Genomic DNA, 13,297 nt, shown 5'->3' with positions numbered 1-13,297 from the left:
TTTTTATTATTCAGGAAAAGCATCTGGGGGATTCATCAGTTCTGAGGCTTTGTCTTTCCTGGGTTAACTGATGGTCCCGAGTCTCAGTCTGACCTGACCATGATGCCCAGGACTGGCACTTTTTGTTTTTTCTTGGCAAACTGTACAAACCCAAACCTCTTTTTGATTTTCAAGGAAATTAGATTCCTGCCAGATTTTGAATCTGGACAATAGATAGATACTTTGTCCTAGCTTCTGTCTGGAATTATTTCTGGGATCTTTTCCACAAGCATCACAGGAACAGGAATGAACCGGCAGCTAGTGAACATTTTGACAGCCTTGTTTGCATTTTTCTTAGAGACAAACCACTTCAGGTAGGTGAAACGACTTCGCATGTTGATATTTTCCACATGAAAACTGTTTGAAAGAAAGCGTGTCGTGCAATTGTTATCCATTTTTTTTTCTATGCTTTGGACCACATTATTTTAATTTTATAGAGGAGAGGTAGATTTCCTTTGTTCATTTAAAAAAAAACTTAATTGTGGTGGGAGGGTGGTAAATTTTCACAAAAGCAAGTTTTATGATGCATATCCTCACTCTGTGCATTTTCAACACACATTTTCACAGCCAATGTGATATTAAGATAGTCTGATGAGTTGCATGCTCTTTACATTTCTATATAAGGGTGATTTTTTTTCTTTCAAATTCTTCTGGAAGTAATTTACAGGGATTACTGGCTGTAATGTTTTGTGTGTGGTGGGAGTGCTTGAAGTAATTTTCCAGGAGTTTGTTCATTTTATATAAAATATTTTTAGAAACCTGATTCTCAGCCAACTTGGGGAGATATTTCAGTAGCTGGAAGCGTACTATGAGGAATATGATCCAGGAATTTTCTTGAAACATCAAAAAAAATTAAATCTTTTTTACAACTGCATTAAACTTTTCAGTATATTTGGAAATTTATTGCCTACCAAAATTTAATTAATATGATATCTTTGTGTGTATGACTGAGAAATGGAGTATGCATAATTAAAACGAGTGAGAATTCATTATTTGCATGCCTGCATTTTCTACATAATTTAAAAATGATCAAATCAATTGATAGCTCAACACATCAGATTACTACAAGTGAAATAGACAAATTAATGACAGATGTTCTAAGACAGGATACAGACAGGAGATGCTCATACAACAAAGTGTGGGACTCTTCATTTAATTTTCACCAAATGTTATGGTGTTTTTTTCACAGAACCAAGAGAAATGGAACATATAGCAATAATGCTATGAGTACTGGGAAAACCCACTATTTTTCTTTTAGCTTCACACCACCTACCATGATTAAGAAAAATTGTAGGCTGGGTTTTATTAGAATCATAATCACCATCATCATCATCATCATCACCACCACCACCACCACTGCCACTATCATAATCAAATAATACTTGACCAATCAGATGAATCTGCATATGGAATGTGAGTATTTCTGGATAATAGTATCGATTTCTAACTCCTATCAAGTGTTTATAACATCTTTACACTTATTATTTAATGTCACTTATTTTAAAAACTAGCAAGAATGTGGTATTTTCTTTGTGATAGAATTTACAAGATTAAACAAACTACTGAAAACAAAGCTTGTAAAATGTATATTCTAGGGAAGAAATCAGGATTCAATCAACCACTATGTACTGTGAAACAATTTATTTTGCTACAAACCAAACATGTTCATTTTATAAGCCCTTTGTTATTTTTAATCGGAAAATAAGAATCTGAGACATTTTCCATCAACTTTCAGTGTTTTTTGATCATGCAAAGCACAAAATGATTTAGAAATGCTTTTTCATGAATATTTATTAGAGAGCTGGCAGTTTGAATGTTCATATGTAAAGAACAAATGATAAAATCATAGAAGCAACAGACATGCTCATTGTTGACCTATTTTAGAATAAAGTTAAATTTCTAAGTAAAGATGGTCTTTTAGACACCACATTGGAAATTATTAACAAGTGATAGCTGGAACTGATTCTAGCAGGTGAGAAAATAAGCAATGGAATAATTACAGTGTTTGTTTTGTTCTGTCCATTTTGTTACATATTTCTTATCAAAAGTAGAGGTCTTTTATTTAGGGCTGGAACAATTTTTTAAAATCATGGGAAAATGATTTTAAGACAACCACATATATTTTTATATCACTTCCCTGAAGACTCCAGAAAGAAATAGTTTTAATAATATATTCGTAAACTCTACAACCTAAAATTGTACACATTGTATCACCTTAAACATCTTATGGCTGAAGTTTAGAAACTGAGGAAACATGACTCACGATTTAAACTTCTCATCACTTAAAGTTTACATTAGACCATGTGTAAGTTCAAAAGCTGAACAAAGAGTTTAGATTGTCCTATTTTTCTTTTTACCAACATCAGATATATTTACCAAAATTAGATGTTAAATATTCTGTGAGCATTAATTCTCAGGACGACGAGAATGGACTTGTTACTAAAAGAGTTAATGATGTGTGTAGGACGGCCCTCTGCAAGGACCATGACTCCAGGTCTGGAAAACAACCTTCGCAGACCCTGTCTCCTTCAGACTTCTTGGACAAATTAATGGGACGGACATCAGGATACGATGCAAGAATCAGACCAAATTTTAAAGGTAGGTTCCACTTAAACTGATGTTAGGTCTTTTGGAAATCTAGATGTTTGAACAGTTTACTCTGAAAAACGTTTTCAGGGCTTTTTACTATAAAATGGAAATGACAAGTAGAGTATTCATTTCGTTTTGACATTCTTTTGGACTAGTCAGATTTAAATAGGTTAAATCTTACTTGTTGCTTGACACGTTTGAAAACTTTCCTTGATGTGTTCTATTCCACAAAGAAAACTAGCGCCAGCAGTTACAGCCACAGTCCCTAGTTTTTTTCTTAAGTGGCTTGGGGGCTGGGAATGAATACAAGGGCAAACAGTGGACTTGACTTGCAAGTATGTCTACCAGGACTCACTCAAAATTCAATGGCTACCTCCAAATCTCTAATTTTGGCTTTAAATAACTACATCCTAAGTGAAGTTTAAATCTCAACATAAAACATGCCATTTTACTTACTTTCAGGCCTCCCTCATTTTTAAGTTTGGTAAAAAGAGGCTCTAATTTGAAACAGCAGAACTTTTTTCATTTCCTCTTGTTTAAATGTTCTAATTATTTATTGAAATCATTAGCAAAGAAGATCATAGCACTATAAAGTATATTGACAAACATGGTAGATACTTTCCTTGTTCAATTAGAAGCAAACCAGAGTGTGGTGTTTTTCTTTATTTACCATTACAAAGATAAATTAATAGTCTATGGAAAGTATTTTTTATCTATTTGGTTTATTTTGATTCCGAAGGTTGTTCAGTAGAAAAAATTGTAATAGGAACCAATTATTAATGATTGGATTATTTTATGATGTTTTAATTTTTAAACATATTTTAAATGAAAATTACCTTTTATCTTCTAATTAAATTTAACAATGCACTATCAAGGGTTTGTAATATTTTATAAAAAGAGAAATCTGTAATATTCTAGATACTATGTAGTAATTCCTGCATTGCCTTGGTTTTGCTTATTCTCAATTTAACTGCATTGCTTTCCTTGAAGTTTGATTAATTTTTATTATTGGCAAATATAAGCATGAAAACTAAATTCTAAATTTATTTATTCTTTAAATGGTACACCTCTGAATATACCCAGCTACGGGCACAATTCATAAAGAAATAAGTCAGAATTTTAACAAGTGTTTTTGATTTATAGAGTACTAAGTTAAGAGCTCGATTTTCCTGAAAAAAATCTTCATCTTCATCTCATTTCATGTTAATTTTATGCTCAATGCTTTGAATGTCAATATTTGAAATACAATCCTGTAAGTAACAAGGTGAGAATCAGCTTTCCGTGGGACTGCTCATTCATACATTTATTCACTAGTCAGTTATTCAAAAAGTTTGAGTCTGGACTTTTTGCAAAACACTGACTATGCTAGGAACTTTGGAAAACTGAGAGATTAAACAGGTTTGAAGGATACCATCAAAAAGTAAGGTGAGGAGAGTAGATGCTATGTGAATACTTAGATAGACATAGTTAAGTACCATTAGGAAGTAGATACAATGCCACAGGATCCCAACAAACCAAGAGATAATGCACTGTTAAGCTATTTCAACCATGACCTGAAAGATGAGTAGGATTTGTATTTCCAGAGATGGAAATTTTTTTTGAGTTTATGAGCACCTTGTTAATAGAGGCTATCAATCAATTTTTTCTGGAAGGAATTTTTCAGAAGGGCAGAAAAGTGCGAAGGGTAATAAAAAACAAACACCCATGTTGCCATTGCTACTTTTAAGTGATCACATAGAATGAGCCATCATTTTTACAGCCAAGTTTTTCTTATTCTTCTGGGGATGTCACCCTTTGGAAATGAAATTGCTCATGGGTCTAAAGGATAAAAGTATGAGGAGAATGTCAGATTTGACAAAGCATGGCCGTGGTTCTGAGATTTAACCACTACTTAAAGATCTGAGTTTAGGATGTTTTAATGACTCATAAAATGGAAATTGGTGGCTATTGCTTAAGACTCTAACATTAGTGGATTGAATTTTGCCTCCCTCTCTTTTTAGCTCTCCACTTAAATGATTATTCCTACTCTTTCATAAACTTTATTTACCTAGATCATTGATAACAGATCAATGACCTGACATCTTACACAGTTATCTTTGCTCTGGGGAACTTGGCTTTTCCTGAACATAAAACATTTCTCTTCATTTTAGACTAAAATTATCCCTCCTTGGTGCTCCCATAGAACTTCATATATCTAATATGGTACTTTTGCATATTTATGTTTTATCAACCTACCCCCACACCCCATCTGAGAGGGCAGAGAGGTGCTTTATTATATAACTATTTCCAACACTTGGTTCAGTGCTCAATAATGTTTGTTGAATTGAATCATAGGCTGAATGGGCTTTCTTGCTAACATTTTTATTCCCGTATCCTTTGATGAGCATTGCTGCTTAGATTTAGTCATAATATAAGGCAAATGTCTTCATGTTTCCCAGGAACCATTTCTGTATCTCCATTGTGCTTAGCAGTAGGGCTGTTATTGAGTCTAGAGTTCAGGAACCATAGAATATCCAATTTAAAGGCAGAGAAGAACCAAGATTCCATTCTAGTATATTTAATCATGCTAAGTTATTTAGTTCTTATCAACTCTGCTGTTTTTTAACCCCATCAGGGAGACTAATCCAGCTGAGGAAAACCCCATATATATGCTTTAGTGAGATCACCAGGCTCCTGGTTTTTACCTTGACGCTAACTTTTCTTGCTGCCATTCAGACTTTGGGAAGGTACCAAATCTGCCTAGAGGATAATGGCGAATCTCCAGTTTTTCTTCCCGTAGAGACTCTCTTTTTTTGCCCTGGTGAAGGAAGAAACCATTAGAAGCCTCTAATCAGTCTAAGGCATGATTCAGAGGGAAAGTATGCTACAGTTCTTCTTGGGAGGAAGAACAGAGAGTGGAATTCATAGAGTGAAAACACTCTCTGATTATATAATGGTCTCTTTATGCAGAGGTGGGAATGGAAGGGGAACAAGAGATCACCCCCTGTAAGGCCCCCTCCTTCCAGAATGTCCTAATCTTTTCCAAAGTTATGTGTTTTCTTCAAGAGCCTACATTTATTTATTATCAATTTAAAATTTTACGAATCACATGGACCAGAACCTTCAGTGTAACAAAACCAGAACATTATTTTTCATAGGATTTTTATTATACTTATAAAAGTATGGAGCCTTTTGGGGATGCGTCAATGGACAAAATTATATTGGTTTCCAATTGAGATTAATACTCATTTTTTAAAGTAGAATGAACACTTTTAAAAAATGATAGCCCATTAAGATTAAATATTATATTCTGGATTTTTAGAAACCTGTCATACCTGACTCAGTAAACTATGGTACTATATTATTTATATGGCATTATCCTGCTCTCCCATACAAGACCCATTCTTCTCTGTTTCTCTCTTTCTCTTTCTCTCTCTGGCTATAGATACAAATCTATCTTATTGTTTGTTGCTTTATTAAACATTTGGGGATGATTTTGGCTAATTTTTTTTTGATTCAGCATGGTGAGTGAGTGGCAATCTTAGAAGTACTTACCTTCTAAACTTTAATGTTATCATTCTTTTTGAAAAAATAGCATCCATTACTTTTTCAAGTTGATAAGCAAAGCAAATTTTTTAACGGAACCAACATAAATCCCTTTCATAAATGTTTCCCCAAACAATAGTATTTTGATCAGTAATAAAAATCAACACTTATTGGGAATAAGCATAAAATGTTGTTCCAACCACATACAATTTCTTGCTTAAAGAGAACCCAAACTAAACTTGTCAGAAAGTGAAAAGAAAAGATAAAGATTTGGGGACTCACAAAGGATGCTCTGCAATTAGTAATACAAGCATGGAGTGTGCCCCCATCTCCATCAGGCTGCTATTGGAGAGAGTGTAGAACACCTCGGAGTGAGATTCTGCTTATGAGGAAGCAGATATAAATTTGAGTTTTAGTCCTCTCTTGAGCTATAAAAGATGGCATGAGGATTACTGGAAATGGTGTTATAGCGGAAAAAGTCATCCTTTACTCTAGAATGAGGAAATATAAGACCAGTGTTCTAGTTTTCTAGCTGCCAGAATGCAATATATCAGAAACAGAATGGCTTTTAAAAAGGGGAGTGTAATAAGTTGCTAGTTTACAGTTCTAAGGCTGAGAAAATGTCCCAATCAAAACAAGTCTATAGAAATGTCCAATCAAAGGCATCCGTCCAGGGAAAGATACCTTGGTTCAAGAAGGCCGATGAAGTTCACGGTTTCTCTCTCAAGTGGAAGGGCACATGGCAAACACAGTCTGAGTTTCTCTCTCATCTGGAAAGGCACATGGTGAACATGGTCAGGGTTCCTCTATCATCTGGAAGGGCGCATGGCGAACACGGCATCATCTGCTAGCTTTCTCTCCTGGCTTCCTGTTTCACGAAACTCCCCAGGAGTATTTTCCTTCTTCATCTCCAAAGGTTGCTGGCTGGTTGAACTCTGCTTCTTGTGGCTATGTCATTCTGCTCTGCTCTCTCTGAGTCTCCTTCATTCTCCAAAATGTTTGCTCTTTTATAGGACTCCAGTAACTTATCAAGACCCACCCAAATGGGTGGAGACATGTCGTCACCTAATCCAGTTTAACAACCACTCTTGATTAAATCACATCTCCAGGGATATGATCTGATTACAGTTTCAAACATATAGTATTGAATAGGGATTATTCTGCCTTTATGAAATGGGATTTACATTAAAACATGGCTTTTCTAGAGTCATACATCCTTTCAAACCAGCACAACCAGGAAAAGAGAGGAAAGTGCCGATCAGTGATAAACATTAGTGCCTCCAATTAACTAAAAAAGTTGTGGTTGGGAAACTTGAGGGACCAAATAGCGGTAACAGTGGCAAGCAAAGACAATCTCAGCTGAGCTGAAGAGAAAGAAACAGAGATAATAGGGAACTTTTGTAAAAGCAAGGAAGCTGGGAAAAACACCATGATACGCATAGCAGATGTTTACCAACATACTGATGAGGAATTTTATATAGCATGCAGAATTCAAAGGGGTGATTAGAAAATGTAACTACATCTAGAACAGTTAATTACAGAATTCCTGTAAATGCTCCCCCCCCCAAAAAAAAAAGCAGACGATGATGATGATGATGAAAATAATGGTGATTATTGTAAGAAAGAAGGCAGAAGAACCAGATTTGGTCATAAGAATAAAAATCAAGAGCCAAATGTGGGTCATTGAGATAAAGGGGATGATTTTCTAGAAGCCTTCTTATTAAACGTTAGCATGCTGTCATGCATTGGCATGGGAAAATAAATGCATATACATAATTTTTCTCTTTGGAAGGAATTTTCCAGCATACTTTCAAGGCATTAAATTGCATGTCTATTTTCTACCCCAATGGTCTCAGAACGATGCCATAATGGGCATATATACAGAAATGATTCAGACTTAGGATCTGTAATTGAGATCCATTCTTAGAAACTATAGGAAAAAATAGATTTTCTGATGTGCTGAAGCACCAGTGTATAAACAAAGTCATGAGTCAGAGTTGCCAATTGCGTTCCATGTATAAGAGCCATAGAGACCTGGGTCAGGTCTTGTCAAAATATAAATTTTCGAAATCCTCAGTTCAGATAAAAACACAAGCTATGTCCATTCATAATTATCTGGTTCTGAAACCATGGTAAATGTTGATTCTATGTCAACAGAGGAGCCTCTTTCCCCACTTGAGTGATTTGTTGAGTTTTCAGTTAGTTGATTTATCATGGTATTGTTCCTTCATTCTATCAGATATTCCATTGTCAGTATTATTGTATCTTGAAAATGTCACTTTAAACATTAAGCTTTTAAAGAAGCAAAATGAAATGCTCAAACCTGGGCAAAATGCATTAGTTCTGTTTCTCTCTGTTTGAAACAAAGCCTTCATCTATTTTAATGACATTTTCTTTGAAAATAAAATTAACTTAGAGTTACATCCTGAGTTTCATTCCAATATGAATAACTACATTTTATCAAGACATTCTTTGGGGGATAGGATCTATTCCAGATAATTCCAGGAGATAATTATTCATTCTGCTTCTTTGTGCATGTCATTATCTTTTTTTCTCTTTTCATGTCTGGAGACCTAAGGTTGAAAGTATGACACTAAAACATTTGCATGCAATATGGCTTCCTGCAATTCCCAAGAAGTTAACAGCTAAAGAGGTGTTTCAGATATAAGTAGAGATAGTTCCACATTCAAGAAACCAGAGGTCTTCGGGTCTTGCCCCCTGTACACTCTCACCCACAGCCAAGTGAAGCTCAAATTCGTCTCCTGTAGGGGGTGGCTTGAGCGCTTATGAACTTCTGTAGGAAGTGGCTTGAGCACAAATGTCCAGCAGAGACACATGGAAAGGGTGTTTCTCTCACTTAGTGTAATGTAGCCAGTGTGGCCATTTCTCTAATCACGCCAATGGAAATGGACATCAGATATTATATGAATCCTGAGAAAGAAGGGCATGACTTCAAGCATCGGAAGCATTAGACTTGAGTGCAGAAAATAGAAGAAACCATCAGGCACCTGAAAGAGGAAAACCATTTCACCTGAAAGATACAAAGGAGACTGGAAACTTTGGTTACCTCTGGGTAGAGGGACTGGATGGCATAGGGACGGGGCAGTAAAGAGAATTACTTTTCTCTACCTGCCTTTTGAATTTTTATCATGTACATGTATTTCCTGTTCAAAATGGGAATTATCTATTACTTACGGGTTACTTATGAAGAGGTAGAGTCCATGTCCCCTCTTGGGGAGCATGGTCCATGATAGCAGATTAGATTCAGTGTCACCTTTAGTGTAAGTGCAGCCACATATGTGGCCTGATTTCAAGAGTACCCAAAAAGTCTGCTTGACATTCCCTGCCACCACAAAATACTTCCCCAGCCCAGCTTGCTGCTATAATGGTTAAATTCACGGAACCTGTTGCTTCTTGTCCTTGTGTTAAAGTGTTTGTCTCATATTAAAACCATAAATCCTTTGGATAGAAAACACATTAAGCATAATCAGTCCTTTACTCCATAGTGTGAATGAGAGTATTTGGTTCTAGTCGGGAGTTGAGGGAGAACATGATGGCATTAAACAATTCAGAAAAAGAAAATAAGAGATAAAAGTAAATTCCAGGATTATGGAGAGGAAAGGCTGGGAGTAACAAAGGGAAATTTATATATGACAGTTTTATTCAGGGATGCTGTTGATGAAGATTTTGAAACATCCCAAATCCACTGGCTGCGCTACAATTTATTCTGGCTTTTTGTGAGTTGTAGGGACAACAACCAACACATGTGTTTATAATAGGCTCTTACTAGGGCCCACAAGGTGCTTGCCAGGGTTCAGAAATGATATCAAGAAGGGAACATCTAAAGCATTCTAATGCTCTCTGGCAAAGCATATTCCAATAAATTCATCAGTATGCCTTCCAGTCTGCGGCCACAGGGTAGTATAGTGGAAAGAGCCCTGGACTTGGATCCAGAAGACCAGGTTCATATACTGACACGGCTACTTTTGAGAGAAGGTTCCTTCACCTCTCCATGTCTCTGCCTTTACCACCTCCCCATGTGGGCTGTTCTGAGAGTCAAATGAGATCGTGTGTGTGAATGATTTGTTTTTAACCATGAGGATTATTACAAAAATTTGTATTATTATAACTATTCCTTCTATTCTTTTTGACAGCCAACACTTACTGTATATTGCCCACGCTTATCCAGCATAATGATTGGGTCTTCATAAGTTGTTTATTTCTCTTTAAGTGGAAAGAAATAAGTCAGAGAAAGTCTGGCATCTTAGAGTTATAATAAAATAACCAGAATGTGGATGCCATGTGTCTCAGATGCTTTTACGTTTATTCAATGGGAAATTTTCCAACCTGAAAATGCTATGTCATATTCTGACAAAGAGGGAGCCATTTGGAAAAGAAGTTATCTGTATACATGCAAATCCCTTCCCCAATTATCTTCTTGTACTTATTTTTATATGAATAAAGCTAAAGAGTCAACTTCACCTGGTCCTAGAAAGAAGGGACCTGAATTAAACTGAAGATAATATGACTGTCATTTCTGATGTATTTTCTTGTCCAGGTACTGCGGTTGCAGAGGTCAGTGCACAAAAGTGCTGAATTGATTTCTTATTTTAGAATAAGTATTTTAAAAAGAGCATTTGGACTCTATAACATGGCAAGTTAAGAGTACTTGAAATGGAAGTCCATAGTTTAGTCTTTGAGAAAGTATTGCATTGCTCCTTAGTGGATTCTGGTGACATTATATCCTTAATTTTCATTATTGCAAAGTTTAAGATTTTATCCCGAGTTCTATCAAGCTTGGTGTGCCTCCCCATCCTGAGGGGTGTTTCAGTCCATTTTGTTTATAATCTGAGATGTCAATTTTTAAAAAGGATAATGGCATAATTATCAGGGTATCTCGGTACCTAATGCCTGGATATTATAATGTGTCCAGTTGGGGTGGTCACTTTTAGAATGAGGAAAAACAGTCATTGGCTTGTCTTGGTGATGTTGAAAATTTTTTGGTGTTTGGTATCTGGAATACTGTCTTAAAAATGGAAACATAACTGATCAGGCCTTATAACAAAAAGGTCTTTGGAAGTGTTCTGGGCTCTCTCCTTGGAGGTCCTGACCATGGCATCCAGTGTTTGCGTACTGACCTCCTTCCTAAAAAGCTATTCTGGGCATATGTAACTGTCAGACACCTTTAGCCACTAAAGGAAGAGTATAAATGAAAAGCAAAATCTCTAAGTGGGATTCCTAACTGTGCAGGACATTTAAGAACAAAGTCACTAGGGTACCTATTGGAGTTTAGTCTGAGTAGCAAACCAACTGGGTCTACAAGAAAGAGAAGCTTGGACCCCACCCACCCCACCCCCATCAATCACGTCCTAGCTTATGTATTCACTCTCTCCCTTCTAAGCAGGAATATATCAAAGGGCAGCTCTGTTACATGAACACACTCACCCAAGAGTCAAATCAAGTATATGTCTGGATAGTCCTTGTTTTCTACTTTTGTCTGTTTTCTGAGTGAGGGGAGGATCATGTTTTGTTGCAGAAAAAAGCCATCTTTGTCCACGTGTTGTCAAAGCAATGAACTGGGTTTGTGGCAAGGAATTCCATATATGGGTACACAAAAAATTAACTGTAAATGTTTAAAATCTTTACATTTGAGCCTAAACACGTAGTTCATTTGTTCATTTCCTTAATAAATAATTAGTGAGCAGTTACTATGTGCCAGGTACCATATTAGGTGCTCAGTATACACACTGGTAATCAAAAATTTAAGCTTGCAAATGTCTGTTCTCATTACAACTATCTAACTTAAGTAAAACAAGAATAAACTATAGAAGTTGAATTCTGCAGCAATCCAAGATCTTTGCAGGAAAGAGATGGTACACTCCAACTGGGTGTGAGTAGGGTTTAGGAAAGCCAACTTCTAAAGGGAGAGTGCATTATTCTGGAACTATCAACAGTAGATCTAAGGAGACAAGGTGAGGCAGTAATTACCAGGACCTAGAGAACATGACCATGTAGAGGGGCTACCTAATAGGATCTGTGGAGTGATGTGGTCAATCTGTGCTTTCCTAGTAAGGAAGAACCCAGGAGATAAATATCCTGACTTCACTCCTCCTACCTTGCATTCATCTGTGGAATCCTCTCATTAGCTAAATCCATCTAGAAGTCAGGGGTTAAGGGAGCCCACTGACACAAACCCTGAAGTTCAGCCTCCAAAGGCACCAGGAAGAATGGAAAAGGGAAGAGAGTGCTCTGGAAGACCAACAGAAAGTGCACAAATCTCAATATATGAGCAAAGTCACCCCTCAACCTTCAGGTGGTTGAGTAGGTATCTCCAAAACTGACTGCAAGCTGAACAAGCTTTCCTTTATTAGTTTGGGGCAAGTGAGAAAAGCTATCATTTTGATACACTATCCTAGTGGATTTACACTACCCCTGGAGGCAGATAAGAGAGAGAAAGACAATGTGACACCGTAGTTCAACTATTGGACTGCTAAGTGTGAGTGTGAGTGAGTGAGTGAGAGAGAGAATATCTTCCTGCAGAATATATTGAGCAATTAATATCATTTCCTTTATGTCTGATTTAATATGTTTGCTAATATTGCTATGCCACCTTCCAGCCTCCCCATGCTGAGATGTGTTGTGGGCATAGATTTGAGTGCAAGACCTACTGCCAAGTCCCTTTGGGGCAGCTTTTCTGAGACACATTCTTGTCGTCTGGGAGAAGGAGGGTAAGAAGAAGAAAGATTAGGTGGAGGGTTAGAAGAGCATGAAGACCAAGAGCAGAGTAGTATATGTTTCGAGGAAATGGCAAGTCCCAAGAACACTTGCTTAAATCCACCCTTTGATTGATTTGATTACCATGGCAGAAATATGGCTACTTATTGTGATAATTCTGCTACACTAGGAAAACCTCAGAACCACTTTACCGCACAATTTTTCATTCACTTTTAAAATCTAAGTGTACATAGAAGAAAATACAGTCTGTCATCTTCTGATTTATTTACATTTAAATACTTCAAAATTCTGACTTCTAAGAACCACTCATGTCCAACAAGGCAGTCAAGACTTCTTTTTTTTTTTTTTAAGGTTTCTTTTATCAGGGTTTCTCTTAATAAAAGCATTCCTTGCCAAAAAATAAACCATT

General features: G+C 36.4%; 1 protein-coding gene across 2 annotated transcripts in view; it reads left to right on the top strand.

The window, feature by feature from the left end:
* Positions 1-285: 285 nt before the first annotated feature.
* The window catches only part of GLRA2 (glycine receptor alpha 2), a 202,606-nt gene continuing 189,594 nt past the window's right edge, over positions 286-13,297 (top strand). For both annotated transcript variants that reach the window (XM_077145093.1, XM_077145092.1), the window contains exons 1-2: positions 286-353; positions 2,504-2,637. In XM_077145093.1, coding sequence (XP_077001208.1) covers positions 286-353; positions 2,504-2,637 — 202 coding nt within the window. The remainder of the gene's footprint in view (positions 354-2,503; positions 2,638-13,297) is intronic.

Source organism: Tamandua tetradactyla, chromosome X, assembly GCF_023851605.1.
Source record: "Tamandua tetradactyla isolate mTamTet1 chromosome X, mTamTet1.pri, whole genome shotgun sequence".
Taxonomy (NCBI): domain Eukaryota; kingdom Metazoa; phylum Chordata; class Mammalia; order Pilosa; family Myrmecophagidae; genus Tamandua; species Tamandua tetradactyla.
This window is presented reverse-complemented; position numbering and strand designations above follow the sequence as displayed.